This window comes from Ochlerotatus camptorhynchus, unplaced genomic scaffold (genome assembly GCF_037179485.1).
Source record: "Ochlerotatus camptorhynchus isolate MF236.1 unplaced genomic scaffold, CSIRO-AGI_Acam_v1.1 ptg000511l, whole genome shotgun sequence".
NCBI classification, from domain to species: domain Eukaryota; kingdom Metazoa; phylum Arthropoda; class Insecta; order Diptera; family Culicidae; genus Ochlerotatus; species Ochlerotatus camptorhynchus.
The window spans coordinates 207,501-232,144 of NW_027040995.1; the positions used below are offsets into that span (position 1 = coordinate 207,501).

The 24,644-nt window shown below is 38.7% G+C and overlaps 1 protein-coding gene across 2 annotated transcripts in view; it reads left to right on the forward strand.

The window, feature by feature from the left end:
• IntS3 (integrator complex subunit 3) overlaps positions 1-19,166 on the forward strand; it is a 190,112-nt gene extending 170,946 nt beyond the window's left edge. Inside the window, exon 11 of one of the 2 annotated variants that reach the window (XM_065235979.1) lies at positions 18,711-19,166. In XM_065235979.1, coding sequence (XP_065092051.1) covers positions 18,711-18,773 — 63 coding nt within the window. In that variant the 3' untranslated portion in view covers positions 18,774-19,166. The remainder of the gene's footprint in view (positions 1-18,710) is intronic. The other variant, XM_065235978.1, reaches the window with a different exon arrangement.
• Positions 19,167-24,644: the final 5,478 nt, after the last annotated feature.

Here is a 24,644-nt window from a genome sequence, read left to right on the forward strand (position 1 = left end):
AATAATGATCTTTATTTGATCTCGATGGCTGTAGGAAAATTTAATATCAAAAGAGCCTCTGGTGAAGATTACATGTTTAATTGTTGCTATCTTTGGTCTGACTTTAATAAAAAAAGATTGTTTAAATTGAAATAAACATTTGCAGAAATCGGACGTTTCCTTCATAAAAACTTGCGGCCTAATGTCACCTCCGGAATTTTCACGTAGTCAACCAAGGGAATCGCCCAACAACATTCAGGGAAGATGCATAAATAACGTAGCATTTTAGGGTAATTAGCTATGAAGAAGGGGAAGGGGGACCAAAGTTGAGGCTTCGTGAAACGTAAACAAACGCTGAACATTTGTTTACGTTTGATGAATCACTAACTTTGGATCCACTTTCCCTTGTAGCGTATGTTTCTACATGAAAGGTAACATTAAAATGGTACGTCATTTATGCATCTTCCCTCATTAGCTCCGCTGTATCTTATTGATTTTCTCTAATATAATAGAGCAATACCGGGTATAATAATGTTAATATTAGATAACAATACGGTATACTGTTATTTAACCTTATTACACCATAAACTAACAATTACATATATTATATTTATTTAGCACCCGATTTTATTGTAAAACTATTACATAACTGTTCCCTATACCGTGAGTTGAGTAAAAAAACACATTATAACTTAACTGTTTTTGGTATAGTTAGAGGAAATATTTGTTCCGTAATATCGTCAATATTTTATGGTAACCCTAACCGCCATTCACCCAAATGGTTGTTTGGTCCATCACTATCTACCAAATAGTTGAAACCATCAGAGGTAGAGTGAGCTTAAGGAGGTGGTGGAAGATAAATGAAATTGTACAGTCATGGTGGCAAACGGTTGAGGATTATACCCTAGAACGTTATTGTAAAGTTTAGGATTATGCGGGGGCACTTCGGAGCAAAATCAAAGAATGCCAAAATAAACGTTTTGGCCAAGTTTGGCTCAAATAGGTGACATCGGCCACAGGTGGTGTACCTACTTGACCCACATGCGATTTTGACTTAATCTCTAGTATTTTACGATTCTGATATTAGGCTCTGCCCGCAAACGGTTGGTTTTGTTTTCGCTGGCGCTGATTTCATATGTTTTCCTTTTCCGCATATTTTATAATTGTACCAAGTCAAAAAATATTAGTTATCGCGTGTGGATAAGTGTAAATTTAGATCTATCACGTTTTAAGAAGCTTTTTATTGATATTGTAATTAACGTGAAAACTCTGGGACAAGAACTTGTTTCGAGTAGCTGTGTTGCTGTGGTGTCGCGTTGGTCGGGTTTTCGCTTGTTTTTTTTTGTGCATTGCCTCCCTCCCAAGAAGTGTTTCACTGGGCATTTTTTTTTCTTTTCTTGGTGCTGGCGTTCTGCCTTCCGGAGGATGCACGCAAATGGGGTGTTAGGCAAAAATTCGGTTACATAGTTGAAGATGCTAATTTCAAATAACAGACTGAAGTGGTAATTTTTATATGATAGATGGAGTAGATGAAAGCATAGCTTATTGTATGTGAAAGTAACCTCGGAATGGACGTGAATTACCAGGCATTCTGAAATGGGTTGCTGAATCTGCAGTAGAGCTATCGGTTTCTAGCTCCCGGACTAAAATTGCTAAACATCAAGGATTGTTGTAAGCAAATTTCTTCCATAATACCAGTGCCGGCCAGTGGGGGTTGGAATGAATACACACACACACACACACACACACACACACACACACACACACACACAAACACACACACACACACCGACACACACACACACACACACACCGACACACACACGCACACACCGACACACACACACACACACACACACACACACACACACACACACACACACACACACACACACACACCGACACACACCGACACACACGTACACACACATACACACACCGACACACACATACACACACATACACACACACACACACACATACACATACACACACACACACACACATACACACACACACATACACACACATATACGCACACATACACACACATATACACACACATACACACACACCGACACACACACACACACACACACACACACACACACACACACAAACACACACACACACACACACACACACACACACACACACACACACACACACTCATACCCACCCACACCCACACACACACACACAAACACACACACACACACACACACATCTGTAGTATTTAACGATTCTATCTGTGCATTGTTATACGAATTCTGATTGTATGGGTAGTGTTTTCATTTTGTCGTTGTAGTTGCCACACACACACACACACACACACACACACACACACACACCGGCGTCCAGTCTACTGGTGGAACGAGACACTTAGCACTCTCCGCGCTAATTGTCTCAGAGCCAGAAGACGTGTTCAGAGAGCAAGAACGGAAGCAGACAGAGAGGAACGAAGAGAAGTGTTTCGAGCGGCCAGGGCCGCACTTAAACGAGAGATTAAGCAGAGCAAGTCGAACTGTTTTAAGGAGCTGTGTCGAGACGCTGATGCCAACCCCTGGGGCGACGCATACCGATTCGTGATGGCGAAGATCAGAGGTCCAACGATGCCCGCTGAAATGTGCCCAGAGAAGCTGAAAGTCATCGTGGAAGGACTTTTCCCGAAGCACGACCCAACAACCTGGCCACCTACACCGTACGGAGAAGGAGAGGGAGATAACGTCGAAGTCACCAACGAAGAACTCGTAGCAGTGGCGCAAGGAGTGAAGGTGAAGAAAGCTCCCGGTCCGGATGGAATCCTCAACGTAGCGTTGAAAGCAGCGATCCAGTCATACCCGGACATGTTCAGGATGGTGCTGCAGAAATGCCTGAACGAGGGTCACTTCCCTGACAGGTGGAAGATACAGAAGCTAGTGTTGCTGCCGAAACCAGGAAAACCGCCAGGTGAACCAGCATCGTACAGGCCTATATGTCTGCTGGATACACTCGGAAAACTCTTGGAGAGGATCATCCTAAACAGGCTGACGAAATACACGGAGAGTGAGCACGGATTGTCGGAGAGGTAGTTCGGATTCCGGAAAGGGAGATCGACGGTGGATGCAATTCGGACAGTGGTCGAGAGAGCTGAAAAGGCGTCCAAACAGAAGCGGAGAGGAGATCGATATTGCGCCGTGTTAACGATCGACGTCAAGAATGCGTTCAACAGCGCCAGCTGGGAGGCCATCGCCGAAGCACTGTATAGAATGAGGGTCCCTGACTACCTGTGCAAGATCCTGAGGAGTTATTTCCAGAACCGGGTTCTGGTCTACGAGACAGACAGGGGACTGAGATCGATTAGGATCACAGTGGGAGTTCCAGAAGGCTCCATCCTTGGTCCAACGCTCTGGAACGGGATGTACAACGGCGTGCTAACGCTGAAACTGCCCAAAAGAGTTGAGATCGTTGGCTTTGCGGACGACGTCGTCTTGACGGTAACAGGCGAGACGCTGTAAGAGGTGGAAGTGTTGTCAACCGAGGCGATCGACATGATTGGTAACTGGATGCAAGGAGCGAAGTTGCAGATAGCCCACCACAAAACGGAAGTGTTATTGGTCAGTAACTGTAAAGCGGTACAGCGGGCAGAAATCACCGTCGGGGAGCACACCATAGCCTCTAAGCGTGTGTTAAAATACCTGGGAGTGATGATTGATGACCGGCTACACTTCAACAGCCACGTCGAATATGCCTGTGAGAAGGCTTCGAAGGCCATCAACGCGATAGCTAGAATCATTCCGAACAACGCTAGTCCCAGCAGTAGCAAGAGGCGTCTTCTGGCCAGCGTGTCATCATCGATACTGAGATATGGAGGTCCAGCCTGGGTTCCAGCGCTGGAAACGAAGCAGAACCAAAGGAAACTGAGCAGTAGTACGTTCCGGCTCATGGCCATGTGAGTCGTGAGTGCGTACAGAACCATCTCGTCGGAAGCAGAGATGGCATCACCCTGGCGAAGGACAGCGAGTGCTACAGGTGGAGAGAAGCCGGAAGAGTACGGAAAGTTGTGAGAGTGGAGTCATTGGCTAAGTGGCAACAGGAGTGGAACACGACGGAAAACGGTAGATGGATACATAGACTAATACCGATTCTTTCGACCTGGGTGAACAGAAAACACGGAGAAGTCAACTTTCACCTAACGCAGTTCCTGTCACGGTTGCCACGGCTGCTTCACGAAATACCTGCATCGGTTCGGACACGCAGCGTCACCCCTCTGTCCGGAGTGTAGCAACGTCGATGAAACGCCGGAGCATGTGGTCTTCGACTGTCCAAGGTTCGAGGCAGTGCGAACGGAGATGCCCGTCCTTAACGTGGAGAATGTTGTCGTTGAAATGTGTCGAGAGGAGGGCACTTGGAATGCCGTCAGCAGGGCAGTCACGCAGATCATGTCTAAGCTGCAGCGTGAATGGAGAGAAGAGCAGCGATCTAGCAACGCCAGCTAGCGCTGAGAGTACGACAAGTGCATGAGCACAGCCACCCCCCGAAGTAGTCGCTTCACAGTGGTCCCGGGGGGATCCAGGCAGAGGAGAGAGTAAGGAATGGGTTTTAGTGGAGCTGCACTAGGCAACTAGTGGATACCACACCGTGCCAACTTCACTACAGACCAGGCTTCTTGAAGCTTTCCTAAACCTTACTATAAAAAAAAACACACACACACATACACATCTCTAGTATTTTACGATTCTATCTGTGCATTGTTATACGAATTCTGGTTGTATGGGTAGTGTTTTCATTTTGTCGTTGTAGTTAAGGAGCAAATGTTAGGAAACAATGCAGAAAACCAACAAGCAACGGGCACACACCGAACAACTTGTTTGTCACTGTTCTTTCCAGTATACTCCAATTCCTCTTCCGGTTACCAGATCATAACACCACCATCCTTCCTTGCACGGTTCGTATGCGTTATGTCCGCAGTGCCACAAGTAGCAGAGATTTCAGTCCAGAATTATTTCCTTCACTTACAAAATTACACTACTTTTCCATAACGATACAATTTATTGCTTAGTATCAAAACATTTTATTGGCACACGCGGTGACCGTGATAATGATCTTTATTTGATCTCGATGGCTGTAGGAAAATTTAATATCAAAAGAGCCTCTGGTGAAGATTACATGTTTAATTGTTGCCATCTTTGGTCTGACTTTAATAAAAAAAGATTGTTTAAATTGAAATAAACATTTGCAGAAATCGGACGTTTCCTTCATAAAAACTTGCGGCCTAATGTCACCTCCGGAATTTTCACGTAGTCAACCAAGGGAATCGCCCAACAACACTAGACTGGCCCACATATATATGGAGGAAAGTTTTTATCATTTTTTCAACGGGCTAACCCCTAGATTTGTGCCATTAGGTGAGAAAACCACTCTCTAAAAATTTCAGCTCATTCGGATGTAACACGAGCTGGCGCTTTGTTTTTAAAATTTATATGGGGATATTGGTTGAAATGTATGGAGAAATGACATTCTTTCACTCTTTCGTGCATAGAACTGGTTCAGCAAATTTGATTAACCTCAGAATTTCAGCACACGTAGCTTAAACTATAAGAAACAACTTTGCTGAAGACAGCATCACGATTCATGATTATTGAGATATTAATGAATTATGTGCATTCTGTTCGTCTTCTTCTTTCCTTTATTCAACGTCGGCAATCTAGTGCCAATCACCGACGGACATCGATTGCCATCCATTGACGGCAATCGAATATGCAGGAAGGCAGCTTCCACACCTGCGTAGGATATCGCACCCATTCAACACACATACACATGGGCCGGGACCAACGGCTTTACTTCCCTTCCGAAGGAAGACGTGACCAGAGATTTTTATGCCTCAGAAAAATCCCACCGACCTCGGCTGGGATTGAACCCAGACCCATCGGGGGTTAGAAAGCAGTCACGCTTACCACTACACCACCGGCGCCGGCTATTCTGCTCGTGTATAGCAACAAAATACAGGCAGCTTATGGAACGTATCAACTAGATTACCACTAAAAATAAAAGGTCATATTTTCCACAGGCCAATATCCAGGCTCGTGTATTTTGGTGCGATAACCACTTTCTGAATGTTTCAGCTTTTGACGTTACACGGGCTGGCGCTTTATGTTTAATGTTCATATTGCAGATTTCTTTGAAATTTTCATATACAAAATGCTCATATACATTCAAAAGCGAATATCTCAATAAAAATAACTGGATTCATGATGCAATCTTCAACAAAATTGTTACTCATTAATTGAACTACTAGTTTTGAAAATCTGAATCAATTCGAGAATAAGGAAACTATTTTATGATCGATAGAGAGGTGGGTCATTTTTTCATGTATTTTATCCAAATTCCCCATACAGAGAATGGTTTTCTCATCATAAGGCACAAATCTAGGGGTTGGCCCGTGGAAATATTAAACTTTACTAGAATTTCTCCTGGATGATGGATCATTCTCATCATCCGCGAGCAAATCAAATTGATTGCTCAAATTAATTTCATCAGAAGGGGGATCAAGAGTTTGCCCCTTTCTTTTGCGCTTAGGCGGCAGTAAATTGTTATCCAAATCGACTTCCAAGCAGATTACTATAAGAATCTGAAGGATCGAAGAAGAATTTTCCAAATCGATATCCAAGAAGGATTACCTCGAGTAGGGTCCAAACAAGGATCGAAGAGGAATAAGAGTTGAACAAGGTAGAAATTTTACAGGTTGAGCACTGAAAAGTGCTGTTTAAATTTGTTGTAGCTTTAGGTAGTAGCAACACTTTTTTTTTACCTCAGTTTTTGCGTGTGCACGCTTAACATGAGGTACCTAATTTTAGTCAAAGCTTGCATCAAAAATAACCTATTTATAACTTCCATTATATTTATGTCCACTTTTTGGAGAGTTGGGTTCTCCCATAGAACAAGAAGAGTTTTTGGGTATCTTGGTTTTTACGTGTATTGCACAAAAACATGGGCACTGTAAAACGCGGCAATTTTAGTTTGGGGCAGTTTTTTAAAGTATTTTTTAAACATATTTTACAACAATGATTTTTTTTCAAATCTTTTTTTTTACAAACAAAATCTGTGAATCCTAAGGTCAATTCATGGGTAATATGTGTAACGGAAATTGTTGTTTAAGCACTATAATGTTTTTGTCTTGTGACCGAACATCAGTTTTTTTGTTGTGGGGCCTCTTTGATAATAGGGGAAATGACGGCTTCGGCATGACAGGCAACCCAAATTGAAACACTATTTTCACTGGATTTTCTTACGAAAACACTTCGCTGAATGCATGCAAACGATTCTTTATGCTTCCAGCTTCAATTTGACTATATTTTTACCACTGAGAAAAAGCAATCTAGCAAGGTTTTCTTGAAATGAAACACACGCACTACAAATTGTAGCTGATTTCGAGTTGCCGATAATAGAACAGCAGATTTACATGCAGTTCCAATGGAACGGTTGCCGAAGAAAAACTGGTTGCCCACAATACTCGCTCTCACTAGAGAAGATTGGAGCTTTGTAAAAGCGTTTCAAAACAGTTTTTGACAATTCTTTCGACTGAAATTGTTAGAGCAGCTGGCAGCAAAAGATTGTAAACAAACCAATACTGCATATATGTGTGTTCCTTAGAGAAAAGGGCTATAGAAAGAAGGTCGTTGCTTAGGTTGCCGAGAATACGTAAATTCCCCTACTCGATTAATGTAGAAAGACAAGCATACAACTCAAACAATTCAGGTCAATACATATGAAACTTTAAATTAAAATATAATCAGAAACATCACCAACAATAAGAAGACAACATTGAATTTTTGATGGCCACATTTAATAAGTGAGTGTTTTAGTGGCTTTTAAAACAAATGAAAAACAAAAAATAGATTTTTTCACATATTTGGAAAACATGGTTACACAAACTATATAAAAACTCTATATCATATCAAAGGTTATACCGTTAGCTACAAAATGGAATCAATGTTTCCAATTGGTAAATAGTGCCTTGCGTGCACAGGAATCTTGTTAAGCCCCCCTTAACAAGATTCCTGTGCACGCAAGGCACTATTTACCAATTGGAAACATTGATTCCATTTTGTAGCTAACGGTATAACCTGCCCCCCCGGGGGGCAATTGTTTTTTCTATGGTGCATTCAATCTGGGGATGGGTAGTACTCCAAAGTGCAGGGAGATGGTTGGTGGACATCACCCAGCACTGTTTCCCTACTGTTCAATTTAGCTAATTTTAGAGCATTTCCAGCTCAATTCGTTAAAAAAAATGTCAATTTTGTCTCGACCCTTTCTGATTTAAATGAAACATTGCTCACGTGTTCGCTGCTACTAATGGTTGCATTTTTCATTTAAATATGATTTTTTCCTCCAGAGTAACTTTTGAAAAAATTACTTTTTTTTTAAATCATAACTTGAAAACTATTGATCTGATCAAAATGGCATATAAGAAGAAGTTTTAGGTAGTTAAATTATCTTTGCGGAAAAAATACACTGAAAGAAAAACTTAGTAAATTAGTATTTAAAAAACGTAAAACGATGATTATCTCAAAACACCCCCCCCCCCCTTCGATCTTTATAATTTTTTTTGCGTATGCTGGTAACTTTCTTAAAAAAAATCTATAATTTTTGAAATTTTTGTTGGTTTTTACAAGTTGATGAAAATGCATATTTTTTAGTAAAATAATAATTTATTTGAATTCTACGCATTATTTTCAAAAACTTTGCATAAAGAAACTTTTTTCCTAAGTCCAGCCGTTCTCAAGTTAATGCGAATTAAAAAAATATAATTATAACAATTTTCAACATTTTAGGCCATTTTCAAATGTTCGTCGAGATGTCCAGCAACGAGATTTTTTTTTATGATTGTATATTAAAAAACAAACAGATATGGTAGCTGTCAGACTTAACCGTTTCTATCTAGAGGCAGCGGAAGAGAAGCACGTTGATGTGGTCAAATGAAAGATTTGTTGAGATAAGAAACAGTATATATTTATTATTTTATTTTACAACTCATATTATTGGAATACATTGAATAATTTGGGTGTATCGTTTGAATTAGAGAATATTTTTACTGCTATTTGGTTGTTTGAAACTGGAATATAGCAATGATATTTTCGAGTTCCAGGAATTGGTTTCACTTTCTTAAAAATTGGATCAAATTCCGTGTCAGCCTTTTTGTATTCTTCCGTAGAAACATAACAAAATGGCATTTTTGTTTGAAGATCTTCTTTACCACTATTTGCCCAGTCGTACAGTTGTTTAGGGTTCGTTATAGAGTGCTCGTGTTGCTTAGCTAAACTTGCTCTGGTTGCCATTCTCTTAAGGGTACCGCCAATCGCATCACAAGGACCTTTGCCGTGTGAAGTTGCAAAAAAATGCCATTCAATTTCTACATTATGCTTATATTTAAATCCACAAAGCCTAGCAAAAAAATTTATGTTTTTGTATTGTGATGCTGCTCCATCTGACATAAAAATACACTTTTGGACTGTTATTTGCGACTTTAAAAATTCTAATAATTTTGAGATAAACAACTGAACTGCTACTGTGTCATGCTTTGAAATGTCCGAAATAACCACAAAACTTAAATGGTTTAGTGTACCATTATCATTAAAATAAACGACAAATGGATGAATTGTACATTGAGAATATTATTCCAATGATAGCTTTGAACCTCATCTTGCAGAACAAATGTGTAGTTTTCAGAAAAGTCGCAAATAACAACGACTTCGCCATCTTCTAGTGTTTGTTTTTTTGTTTTTAAGAATTCTGCATGCTTATTTTTTATAAAATCGTGATATATTAATTTGTCTAACTTTTCCGTAAAGAAAAATGAAAAATCTTCGGAAGGCAAAGTTTTCAACTCAATATTACACCTATCTGTCGTAGTCCACTGTTCAAATGACACTTCTAATATTTGTTTCTCTTTCAATATTTCTAATAATTTTGTTTCGGATAATGACGTATCGTAACAATTCATGCACGTTCGAAGATGGCAAAATTCTGTTCTAGATTGTAAATCGCAAAGAAGTTGTTCCATATGGATAGTGCGATCACACAATATGCGATCTTTTTTCAGGCTGTTCTACATTAGATTAACATTTTCGTGAATCGTACATACACAAACATTATGAGATCCTGATTTACTAAGAAGTTTACAATTTTTTGGCCGTAAGGCTGCAAATGAGCTAAAGCTAATATTGATATCTTTATGGGTTTCCGTAAAATGCAAGTATGTTTCCTTGAGCGACATTGTTAGTAGACGTTTTTGTATTACCTGGCGTACACCACCCGTCACTACAGCGACATAATCTCTTTGGCCCGGCATAACTCTGCTTATATCGTCATCTTCGTAGAATTTCACAAATGTATCTACTAACTCTGCTCTCAGTCCATGTCCTGCTTTGGAACGAGGGGAACATAATATTCCATCTTCGGCGACCAAATCTTTTACCTGGGAAGAAAGAAAATGAAAATTATTTTTAATTTTTCCTTTATGGTGTTTAAAAAAAATATAAATCTTACCTGTGCTGCAGTATATCTGTTGACACCGAATTCATCCATGATTCTTTGTACAGGCCAAGATTTCGGTAATACGGATAATACTTGTGTCTTTTCTTCTCGAGTGCATTCCGGATCTGCGTATTTTTCCTTTAGTTGGCTCATCATTTCATCGTAATCCTTAGCCTTGGCGTTGAGGATTCCTTGGTCATCATCTTCCGAAAGATCGAATATGTGTCGCTTAACCCCATCCATGATTTCTTTGGTTTTCTGTTGAGGATAACACGCGCTTCTCAGCCTCTTTGTCGTAATCGGTGATACATGTATACCCATGATGCCTTGGTTGAATGTCTCAATATTATGGGACAAACTGATTCTATTAACAACAGAATCTGCTGAAGTCGATGAAGCCAGAGACGTAACCGATGGGATGATATTCACAATGGATTCACTCTCGATATCTATGGGTGCTGTTGAGCGTACACCACTGGTAGAAGGTTGTTCCAGATCTTGCTGCATTCCGTCATTCGAAGGCGTTTTGTTTGATGGCAAACGGTAAACTTGAAGACGACATCTACTACAAATTTTCAAAGAACTATCCAGAGGTATTTTACAGCCAAAACATTTTAATTTTTCTATTACTCCATCTGACAAGTTTCTTGTATCTGAACAACACTTTTTTGATTTAGGTAGAGGTTTACAACACTTGAAATTGTTATCCATCGTAAAAAACTACTTGCTTTTTACTTGAAACGCTAAGAGAGATGAACTGAATGGAACAGGTGAAAACGTTCCAATATATATGTTTATATATATATATATATATATATATATATATATATATATATATATATGTAGCAGAATAATTACAATGTTGACATTATACCTATCTTCATTAGGTACAATTGATTATAGCAAACTTTTTAAAGTGTGAGTGTAAGAAGCCTCCACGGGGTGCCTTTTTATGTAGTTGTGATATCGCGGGATGAGCTCTTAAGGCACAATATGGTATACGTCAGAGAAGTACCTAGAGAATTTATCTCAATTACAGGTTTAATAACATATTTGTTTACATGTTTATGTTTTGAGCCTCTGTTATGACATACACAATTCTATCCAGGCATACAATTAATAGAGGACAGAAAAAAGGCACATGAGTGGGTTTGTTGATTATTTGGGTATATTTGAGAGTATTTACTTATAAACTTGTTTCTTTTCCGCTGCGTCTAAATAGAAACGGGTAAGTCTGACAGCTACCATATTTGAGAATGAATTGTTTGTTTTTTAATATATATATTCATGGAAAAACATCTCGTTGCTGGACATCACGACTAACATTTGAAAATGGCCCAAAATGTAAAAAAATATTATAATTATTTTGTTTAAATTGCATTAACTTGAGAACGGCTGGACTTAGGAAAAAAGTTTATATATGCCATTTTGATCAGATCAATAGTTTTCAAGTTATGATTTTTTGAAAAAAAAAATAATCCATTTTTTTATACGCCCTTTTCAAAAGGGAGGAAAAAATCATATTTAAATGAAAAATGTAACCATTAGTAGCAGCGAACACGTGAGAAATGTTTCATTCAAATCGGAAACACTCATGTCCAACCGGTTTGCGTTTTGGGCTGGAAATGCTCTTTATTTATTTTTTACTTCGGTGGTGGTTCATCTTCTTCAATGGAAACTGCTTTCAGACAGCCAATGGAATTGGCAATTTAATCCAATCGACAATGTCGATGATGATCAGTTCGTCAAATGGTTGCAATAGTAGGGCTTTAACCGAAATGATACATTTGCTGCAATGTTGTTGCCTTGGTGGTTGGATTCAGCTGAAGTCACTTCATTCAGATGGTGGTGATAGCACCGACAAACCGACATGAATGACCAATAAGAATCGCATTCTCCTTTCGCATGCACACTGTGTCGACAAGTACAAGGTTCAAACAGTGCGCATAGCAGTGAACAAACAGTATATTGCTCTTGATCAATCCAATCTTGATCAGTGGTGTTGAGTACTTGGCACTAATGAAGTATGCAAGTAGTAGACGAAATACACGTATCTGTCAAAAGAAAATAAACCAACACACTCAAAGCTCTTCATAAAAGTATATTGCTGTTTGCTGGTGGCCACAATCGCTCGTCTCATCTGCAATTATTGCCACTGGTTTTCCTCGCAAGGTTTTCGCAATGTTCCGCAACACTTCATTGTGTAACGACGTAATCATGTCATTTTGAATCGGTTACTTGTGCTCTGGCAATTTTTGCCATTATATAGCGCCAATATTATATATTATTATATTTATATATATATTATATATTTATCGCCTTTATATGCGATTTTGTACCCGCTTTACCTCACTAGCAGCAATCATAGCTGTTTTTTGGTGGTCCAGTTCATCGTCGATACCCTTCCTGGTTTTGAATTTCTTCCACGTTTCCATACTACCAACATGGGTATCACCGCGATTGTGTTTGCCCAGCAACTCGGTCGCTTTCTCCCAATTTCTGAAACGTTGTAATAATGCGTCATGCTCTTCTTTATACGTTAAAAATATGAACCAAAGAAAATATATTCTTCAAGGACTGGTATCATCTTTTATTCAGTTACCTTTCTGAAATTTTGTGCAGTACGTTTTGTATATTTTGAAGGTATCGTTACAGTTTATTTTTGACTATTTCAAGGTTTTGTGTTGTAGTTACACACTTAACTATTACCGTTGCGAGTACGTTGAACTTGGTCATTTTCAGCGAAAATTGTAGTTCTATATTTTTCAAATTTTGACCTAAATACCGAGGCTAATACGATCATTAAGAGGTTAAACAAATATGTAACGACTGGAACAAACGCGCACTAAACTATTTTGACAAGCGAGTACATGATTGTTAACGGAATGACGACTTGTGCGAAGGATTGAGCATGTCAACCCTGTCCCATAGTACCGCCAGTCAGGGTGACAGAAAATAATTCCGAACATTCAACATGTTTTAAAGATTTTTTTTTTATCCATTTAATTTATTTGTAAGGCTCAACTGTTAATTAAAACTCTACGGAGCCAAGAGTCAAGAGAATAAATAATTACAATTTATTTGAATTAATAAAACTAATCTGATCCGGTGCCCGAACGATAAGAGCTGGGACGTAAGGTCTTCCTGGGCGGTGAATTATCATTGGCATACTTCTGTTGTTTCTGCTGTTGCTTCAGCAGCTTTGTATGCAGTTGAACGTGCTCAGTCCAGTTTCCAATCTTTTGCTGCTTTTGCGGTTGGTAGTGTAATACCGGTTGCTTCTGCTGCTGCTGGTTGTGTTGATTGTTCTGCTGTTTTCCGTTGTGTTGCTGGTTGTGTTGATCCAATTCAGCTTCCAGTGTTGTACCGATTTCTTCTTCTTCTTCTTCTTCTTCCTCTCCAGCATCTCTATTTCCAAATCTATTGCCTGCTTCTCGACATTGTCTGACGAACTCGTTCCTGCGAGAACGGCAGCGAATGTGTTTTTCCCGTCTTCTTTTTTTCGACACCTGCTCCTGTGTCTCTTGTTATTTTTACGTTCCTCCTTCCGCAAGACTTTTTTTGATGTCCCTCTTGTCCACAAGCAAAACATTTCAATTTATTTCCACTGTAGAAAATTCTTTCTCTTCTGCTAAGGAAGTAGAGCGCTGGTGAAATTTCTTTCTCCACATCCATGTAAATTCCGCGGACACCAGTGAACAAATCCAGTTGATATTCGGGTGGATACTTTTCCCGCACACAGCGCTTAATCTTCCCAAGTTTGATTAGTTCAGCAGCAAGATCACGATCGGATACCTCCGGCGGTAGGTCAAACACCCGTACGTACTGGATGTTACAACCCGCTACCGACATGCAAACCTCCACTTGTGTTCCATTAGAATAATAGAACGTTTGCCTTTCATCGTTACAAGAGAGGGCTTCCCTCATGCCTTCCTCGGACTTGTATTTAATGAATACCGTCCTCTCCTCAGCATTTTTATACGCCGTGTCCATTTTTCCCTGATCACCGGTGAGGCCTTTCACGAAGCGGACCATCTCCGGTAGAGTTGGCTGGGCAGCATTATTCGGGAATATGAAAGCAATGGTATTCGTGACGGCTACTACACTCGACATTTCACCGTACTGTACAGCTATCAAAAGCAACCGAAAAAAACAACGCAGCGATCGAACAAAACGTCTATCGGCAATCTTCAACTGAGATGTTTTAAAGATGATATAAAGGACAAACCCAAAATTATTGCAACGCACAGAAACAGCTATAACTTTTTAACCACGGTAACAAATGACTTTAAATGTTCAGAGAAGATTCTTAGACGATTTTTTTGTAACACAACAATTGACCAAAGTTCAATTGCAAACTAATACCCACTTTTCAATTAGGGAATCCAAAAGCTGTCTTTAGACTTTGTACAGTTGCAAAAAAGTCCATCCTCAGAATTCCTTGAGGTTCTTTTCGAAATTTTCAGAACTCTATGAGCTTTATTGAAATTCTTCTCAGAAGTCCTCTGAAATTATTTTTAGAACTCTTCTTTACTTTTACTCAGAACACTAAAATTCCCTTGGAGTTTCAGAAGAATTTCCTCAGTATTATCCAGAAATTATTCTCGAAATGAGCTAGAAATTATCGGTACTCTCTTGAAATTTTCCTCAAAATCCCTTTAGAATTTCACTCAAAATTTAATTTTCTCTGTATTCTTTTCGGAATTATGTTGGAACTATCTGCAGGATTCACTAGAAATTATTCGCAGAGTTTTCTTGGAATACTCCCCAGAAATCCTTTGGAACTGTCCTCAGAATTCAATATCCTTGAGGTTTTTCGCGGATTTTTTAGAACTCTCCTATGAGCTCTTTTGTTTGATATTCTTCTCAGAAGTCCACTGGAATTATGCTTAGATCTCTACATGTTTTTTTTTCTCAGAACACCTTGGAACTCAAATTCCTTTAGAGTTTCAGATTTTTTTTTCCCAAAATGAGCTATAAATTATCTTCGGAATTCGCTTGAAATTTTGTTTAAAATCCCTTTGGAATTTCACTCAAAATTTGATTTTCTCTGTATTCTTTTCGAAATTATCTTGGAACTATCCGGAGGATGCACTAGAAATTATCCGTAGAATTTTCTTGGAATTCTCCCCAGAAATATTTTGGAACTGTCCTAAGAATTCAATATCTTTGAGGTTCTTCTCGGAATATTTTAGAACTTTTTTTTTTCTCAAAACACTTTGGAACTGAAATTTCCCTCAAATTTCAGAAGAATTTCCCCTGTATTCTCCAGAAATTCTTCCCAGAATTAGCTTGAAATTATCCTCCGAACTCCCTTGAAATTTTCCTCAACATCCCTTTGGAATTGCATTCAAAATTTGATTCTCTCGGTATTCTTTTCGCATTTATCTTGTTATTATCTGCAGGATTCACTAGAAATTATTTGCAGAATTTTCATGAAATCATCCCCAGAAATCTTTTCTTTTCTCGAAAATCAAGTTTAATTTGTCTGTCCATTCACCAAAACGTTGTAGTTTTTCCACCAGAAATGTTCAATAAAGCTTGCCCCTCCATTCACCAGAACTGTGCAATTTTTAGATCAGGAATTTACAATTCAGCTTGCTCCTCCATGCAGCAGAATGTTGCAAATCATACACCAGAAATTTTCAATACAAACTTGCCCCCAGAAAATTTGAATTACAAGAAAGATGCAAATTTTAAACCGTTAATGTTCAATTTCCTTTTTCCATTTTCCACCAGACATTTTCAAATAAAGCTTGCCCTTTTTTCATATTATTCATCATAAATTTTCAGTAAAGCAGCTTCCCTCCAATCATCAGAATGGTGCAAATTTTACACCAGAAATTATTATTAAAATTTGTTTCTCTATTCAACAAATTTAAGACCAAACATTTTCCGAAAAGCTTGCCCATCCGTTCACCAGAACGGTGCAGATTTTCCACCAGAAATTTTAAATTTAGCGTAATTTTAAATAAAGCTTGTGCCTTCATTTACCAGACTAGTGCAAGTTCCACCAGAAATTTTCTGTTCATTTCTTTTATCAAAGCGATGCAAATTTCGCACCAGAAATTTTCATAGAGCATGCTCCTCCATTCACCAAAACGGTGCACCAAAAATTGTCAGTGAAGTTTGTTTCACCATGCACCTTTGTGGTGCAATTTTCAGGCTTTGCCTCTTCATGATGAATGGGGCAAATTTTCAACCATAAATTTTCAATGAAGCTTGCATTCATCAGAACGATGCAAATTATGCACCAGAAAAATTAATAAATATTGCTTTTACATTCACCACAGTGTTGCGTACTTTTCACCAGAAATTTTCAGTTAAATGTGTACCTCCAAATTTTTAGCGCGATTCAATTTTAGAACCAGAGTTATTCATTTTGATTAGTCAGACACCCTTGATGATATTGTTAACCAGAAATATTCAATAAAAAGGTTTTTCTTCGATTTACCACCACGAAGCTGAATTTTTTAACCTTAAATTTACCCTTTTCTTTTAACACTCCATGAACAACCTTTAAAAAAAAATACATCAGAATTTTTTTGTATTCATCAATGTGGTGCAATTTTTTGACCAAAAAATTTCATTGAAGTTTGTCCCTTCATGCACCTTTGTGGTGCAATTTTCAAGCACCATCTCAAAGGAATTGACGTAATAAAAGGGTTTCAATTTTACCTTCAAATCAAGGTATCAAGAAATCTAGATATTTTTATCATAACTTTGAAAATGTGGAAATAAAAATCTTATTTATAAAAGGTGGGCAATTGCCCCACCTTGCCCCACCCTGTGTACGCCAGTGAATAGTGCAGAAGGTAAATTTATATTCTTCTTTCAAAGTTACCTGCATTTTACGGTACCTTCTTTTAGTGTTCCCGTTACCAATTTTGTCGATTTTTTAAACCAAACGAGCTTCTAAATTATTGCATTTTGATTTTTACAACATCGCATTATACACATGCCCACAATCTTTATAATCGCAGGATCGGATGTAAAATTTATTTAACATCTACTTAGAAAGGTGAAGGGACCCCATACTACATAATATTATATACATCTAAATATTAAAGGGACCATCGGATTGTGCACTTTTTCGAGAATTTGCTATTTTTTTTAGCAATTGGAATAGTAGACATATTTAACAGTTTGAACTATAGTATACTTTAAAGTTGTTTGAGTAAAAATTCCATACTGTGATCACAACTCCAAATTCATTCCGAAGAGATGTCTATGATTGTTTTTGAAAAAACTGTGAAGCTCTAGGATCAGTTTTATGAATTGACCACTTTTCCGGAAGTTTCTGATTTCCTGGAGGGCCATCCCGTAGATCCCAGGATCCATTTTGTTCTCATAACTCCGAATTAATGTTGATAAGGCTTCTATGAAGAGTTTAGAAAAAATCGATGATTTTTTTTTCTTTGGATTTTTTTTCCGTCGATCTTGTATTCCGTGCTGAGCACCAATGCAACCGACGCCAGCACGCTAACTTGAAAGTACTCATTAATGAGTAAAAAAAGACCCATTTTGAAGAAAAGTGGCTTAACTCATTAATGATTAAATAATTTTACCCATTAATGAGTATCTGTTACACATTAATGATTAATAATTACTCATTAATGGGTAACAGATACTCATTAATGGGTAAACAATTTACTCATTTAATGAGTTAAGCCACTTTTCTTCAAAATGGGTCTTTTTCAACCATTAATGGGTACTTTCAAATTAGCGTGAGGGGGCAGCTCCCACACCTGGACCCTACCTATCCACCCATCAACTCATGAACCGGGGACCAACGGCTTTACTTCCCTTCCGAAGGAAGGCGTGATCAGAGATATTCTGCCTCAGAACATGCCGACGGCACCGACTGGGATTGAACCCAGGCATGCTGGGGTGAGATACAATCACGCTTACCACTACATCACCGGCGCCGCTATCGCTAAGATCTAGAGTCAGTTAAATGAATTTACCAATTTTAAGCATGTTTGGATTTTCCAGAGGTCCATTCCGTGATCCCCTGGGTCCATAATTCGATCAAAATTCTAAAATCATATGTTTGACAGACAGAAATTAGCATTGCAGTGTAGTTACCAATTTTCAAAGTCATAGATATCATTTGTTGATCATATTGCAAAAATTCATGTGTGGGACACATAAAAACAATCTTTGAAATTTTATCATCTATACGAAAAAATTAATAATTTAATATTTCTTTTCAGGAGGATTGGTCAAAACAAAAATCAGGCAAACGACGGAAAAAGGCGTTCAGCGATTCTGATTGACACATCATTGCTTTGCGGAACACACGAAGCCTATAAATGTTCAGCTCCACATATCTTTCGTTTGTACTGGCAAAATGTTTACAACAATAACATCTATTAATTGCAGGTCAACATTAATTGTGTCACGTAAAATTGAGGAAAAATTTACCCTTCCTCCCCCCATTCATCACGTTTTTCCTATACCTAATGCATTATATATCACAAAATCTTACATTTCCCCTCCCTCTTCAGAGCGTGACATAATATATGCATCACCCTCAAGCTATGCAGTAAACAGCAGTAAATCTCATTTTGCAGTACAGATAATCCTTGTTTATGTTAGTTTTTTTTAATGGATGATATTATTATACGTCTACGGTTAATATAATGGATTTAACCTTCTTCTTCCCACACTTAGTGGCACAGGTTAGGGGGGAAAGGAGGGGGGGGGGGCGTGTTGTCCACAATTAAAATAAATTATAAACAAATAAATGCAATGCTTACTACATAATGGTCTATGCAAAAAAAGGCCACGACCTGACAGAATAAAATATGTTCAAAAGACATGACATGTCAAGCAGAATACTGTTTTAAAACGCAATGTTTCAATTAAGGTGTACTACTTTTCTTTCAATAAACTATTCAATTAGGATCTTGCTTTCCTTTAAATTTCATGAATTGATTTTAGAAAATTTGCTCAAAAGGGTTTGGTTTACATATCCTGCCTTACCGAAAACATACTAAGGCACAACAGCCCTAATTCTCACCTCAAATATATCAACATATTTAACACATCCTTTCCAAAACCTCACTTATTCGTAAGCGCGTGATCGAATATGGTTGTCACTGTTGACATTGCGTGTAATTAATAAATATGCTGAATAGGAAGATTTATTCTACAACTAGTTGCCTCCCTAAGCGGACCCCCGCATCCTAACTCTTTTGTAAATCTACTTAATGTTATTAGACTGTCCGAATTTTCTTATTTAAGTTCATTTGATGATTATGATATCTCATTAGTTTAATTTAATAAATAATTGAAATCGCTAATCTACCTAATCAATCATAATCCATGCTTTATAAAGTACCTGCACTTGTGCTTGTAATTTAAAATTTACGTGTTTCAAGTACTTTTGACTTTGACCTATATTAATAGTATCTTAGTTCGTCCCAGCAAGTAATTGGTGAAATATTTCGCACGTGTCTTCATACTTTTTATTTCACTGCGAAGTTTTTATCCTTTTTTCGAGTATTTTCTTAAACAATAATCCACTAATTTTTGTTGATCGATTTAATGTGGTTTATTAGTAGCATTAGATTATCAAATTCCTTAATTTTATCAAGTAAATAGTTACAAAAATATCAAAAATAGTGGAGTGGTAGTCAGGCTACAAAATGGCGGATCCGCCGGACAAGGCAACGAGTGAAAGAACAGAGCACTACTGGAAACCTCGGAAAAGGGACAAATAACTCGGACAAACGATCAAACACGCGAAATATTGGAGAAAATGAATACAACTTTTATTTACGTCTTTCTGTCACAGAATGTGTAGGCTAAGTGAGAAAAATAGTATGATACAAGATGATTCAATATACATAAGTGACTTCGTTTTAACTCTGTCGTCTGGATGTAGGGGTAGAACACTAGTGGTCATTCTACTCCCACACTCCTCCTGAATGACCACCGACTTCGCCTAAGCCGATAGTCCAATCCGTTCGATGAACTTGTTGAACATAAGCCGTCCCAACGGCTTCGTCAAAGCATCCGCAATCATCTCGCATGGAGGACAATATGTACACCAATACGATGATATTCCGTTCACACAAGTCACGAATGAAGTGTTTCTTTGTGTCGATGTGCTTCACTCTTCCACTCGATCGCTCGGCCTTCGCAAAGCAGATGCACCCTTGATTATCCTCAAAAATGGTAATCGCATCGGCTTGAGGTTCACCGAGATCATTCAGCAATCGCTTGATCCAGATTGTTTCCTGACACGGCACGGTGAGTGCGTTATACTCCGCCTCCAACGAAGAGAGAGCGACCGAATCCTGTCCTTTACTTATCCAGCATATTGGTCCACTTCCGTAGAAAAATGTTACACCAGTAGTAGACCGCCTGCTCGCTGATCCCCGGTCCAATCCGAGTCCGAAAATCCGATCAACTTCCATTCCTGTCCCGGTCCGAATGTCAGCTTCTGATCTTTCGTCGCGTTCAAATACTGCACGACACGTTTAGCCGCAAACCAGTCGCTTTGATTTGGTTCGGCTACCTTTCGTCCAAGTAATCCCACGCTGACAGAAATATCTGGCCTAGCATTGACAGCCAAATACAAAAGAGCTCCCACAAGGCTACGGTACGATGTCTGATCCGGAAATTGCTTACAGATACCCCGGATCCATTGGCGTTTTCGCCGGTGCTGCCTTGTCCATACCCAGCTTGTTCACTAACTTATCGATGTAGGCCGTAAGCCGCATGGAGCAGATTCAATTCTTCTTTTGGATTTCCAGACCCAAAAAATGTCGTACAGGCCCAAGACACGTCAGCTCGAATTCTTCTTTCAAATCTTCATACACTCTGTTGATCTCTGCTTCATCCACGCATCCGATGAGGAGGTCGTCTACGTACACTAGCAGGAGTAGCAGGTATACCATAACACCTCGAACATTCCGTACATAGAGACACGAATCCGACGTACATTGCCGAAATCCTAGCTTCTTCGTCAAAACAGTGTGCAACGCTTTATTCCAGCATCGTGCCGATTGACGCAATCCGTAGATACTTTTTCTCAATTTGCACACCATCTCCTCCTGTCCGGTTACTACAAAATCCGGTGGTTGACGCATGAACAATTCGTCTTCCACTGTGCCATTCAAATACACTGAAGTCTTTTTTTACACGGTTTTTTTTACGCGGTTTTTTTTTACACGGTTTTTTTTACACGGTTTTCCACAATTTACACGGTACGTTTTTAACGATTTCTCGACAACGATACAACCTATCGACTTGATTCCAATCACATTATCCGTTTCAAGCTATTTGTAATCGAATGGCATACTTAAAAAAAATCACAATTTTTGGTGTATATACAGAAATTTTTAAAATATGTCTATATGGACCATATCATGCTTTAATTACAAATGGCATCAAAATCCGATTTTTTAAAAACATTTAAGCATGCGAAAAATCAAAATCTCGTAGGTTTTTTTACACGGTTTTTTTTACACGGACCGTATCCCCCGTGTAAAAAAAGACCTGAGTGTACGCGGTTTTTAAGTCGTACTGTTTCAGCACTAACCCTTTCTTGCCCGCAACAGCCAGCAACCCGTAAAAAAATTAACCATAGAGGTACAATGAAATGTATTGTAACCATATAATAGAATTTATTGTATTTACAATAAACCATATTGTCTACAACGATAAAATAACCATAGAATGTTTTGTTTTCACAATAGAATCTATGGTAAATGGGGAAATTTACAATAGAACAAGGGGGTTGTTATGTATCTTAACCATAGGAAAAATCACTTTTTCCCGAACAAAGATGAGCCATTTACCATTAATTGTATTGTTATTCTATTGTTGAAAATTCTTACTATATGGGACGTATTGTAAATCTATTGTAATAACAAGATGTTAAATTTTCTTGTACAATATACGTACAATAAGATCTATTGTTAGTAATAGATTTTGATGTAATTGTATTTTAGTTTATGGTAATTGTATTGTAATTTTTTTCGGGGGACGCACGCAACGTAGTAATACGCGTCACTGGGGCAAAAACATCCGTATAGTCAACACCAAACATTTGCGAGTAAACAACAAGTCAGATGGAAGCTCGCAAGATAAATTGAAGAAATCTGAAGCTATTTCAATAGAAAAGAAAATGAAAACTGCATTTCAGCGCATTGGCACAAGAAGATCCTCTAACCAACCTATGGACTACTATACTACTTCGTTTCATGAGGACACCCGTCTCCACAATTATTTTCAGCATAGCCTGATGATAATTCAGCGGATCGGATCGAATCAGCCCGGTGGCAGGCGCGTAGACAACATGTTATTCCGTGACAGCGGGTCCAGCACAGCAAAATAAATGATTTGAGCCCGGGACATGCTACCTACTGTCAAACGCTGCTGTTGGTATAGGCCTTGTCACTGGCCTGGATCGAATGCATCAAGCAGTTCGATCCATTTGCTACCGAGGCTTCGAAGAATGATAGTTATTATCCCGTTGTGATTTGCTTCGTGTTGTGTTTATGTTTGACAGCTGCGGATGTTACTTCTTCTTATTTGTGAAATGTCGATGCATGCCATGATTGCTGTGAATCAGCAATATATAAATCAAACAATGTAATAAAAGGTAAATGTTTCAAAGTCTCTGGAGCAAACCGTCAGTGAAATGAGTGAAATCGATGCGATTATAAACAAAACTCGCTGGCAATTGGCGTTGACGGCGACTCTGTAGCTCTTTACTCCTATGGTAAAATCCATAAGCAAACGTCAGACTGTGCGTGAAACATGGCGGACTTCGTACTATCCTTTCACTCCACCGAAAAATCCTATAAGAAACTGTCAATCTTTTCTAGAAGAGACGACTTTTCGACGGTGCCGTCAACGCCAATATAGCGTATAGGGAGCTGCACCGTCGGGTTAACTTCACTTTTTTCGAGGGGGGCGACACATCTAAATCTCAAGTTTAGATGGTCAACAAATCTCGATGAACATTTCAAATGGTCCTATCTGCTTTGATCGATTCTCTTCATCGACTTTCTCTTTTCATATCCACTGCTATGCAAACAGATTTCGCGCTAATTCTACCACATAGTTTGATAAAGGAGGTTCTTATCTAGCGTCCAAAACGTCAAATACAACAGGGAAAGGTTTTGCAGCTGAGTTATTAACGAAAGAGAAAGTCGATGAAGAGAATCGATCAAAGCAGATAGGACCATTTGAAATGTTCATCGAGAAATCTCACACTAGCGAATCAATCTTCGAACAATCTTCTTTCATTTGTCGCATCTACTTGCATCGCTCATCAATTTTTTGCAGGAAATCTTCAGAATCGTCATCAATCTTCTTTCTATCTACTAAGCGTGCGTGCAGCTAGCCACAGCAAAACACAATCTTTTTTGCATCGTAGATAGAGTCGTCCCCCTCGACTTTTTTGACATCTGGCAGTGGTTCGTTTCCATGGACTTAGAAACAAATTTAATTTTTTTGGAAAGGAATATTTTGCAAACGAACATAGTCGGATACTTGGTCGGATATCATATTATGCGCGGCATCCTACAGCTGTGCCATCCCTACACGGTAACCAGCGTAAACACATAAATAATTAAAAAAAAAACACACTTTTTTATATTTACATGCAGCTGTCAAAAAATGTGTAAATTTGGAGATTTAAGAATGTAGTACCAGTCAAAAAATGTGTATTGTTATATTCGTTAATGGGTAAAAAAAATTCGAACTTTGCTGCATCCTGGTTTGTTGACGCACGCCATTTGCTAAATTTTCAGAGAAGAACAGCAGGAAAATGGAGGAACTACGGTCCAAACTCGACAGTGAGCAATGATGGACATGCTAGAGGGTAGGTGATTTATACTATTTTCATAGCGAAGTTTTAGAAAAAAAAAATCATAATCAATATCCGGTGTCTCGCTTGCTTGCTTCATATACTGATTTTTGTTTTCTTCCCTTGATTTGTTTTTCGTGCTGAGCACCAATGCTTCTGACGCCAGGGAGGCAGCTCCCATACCTGGACCCTACCTATCGACCCATCAGCTCATGAACCGGGGACCAACGGCTTCACTTCCCTTCCGAAGGAAGGCGTGATCCTCGGCGCGATCAGAGATGTTATGCCTTTGAACATCCCGGCAGCGTCGACTGGGATT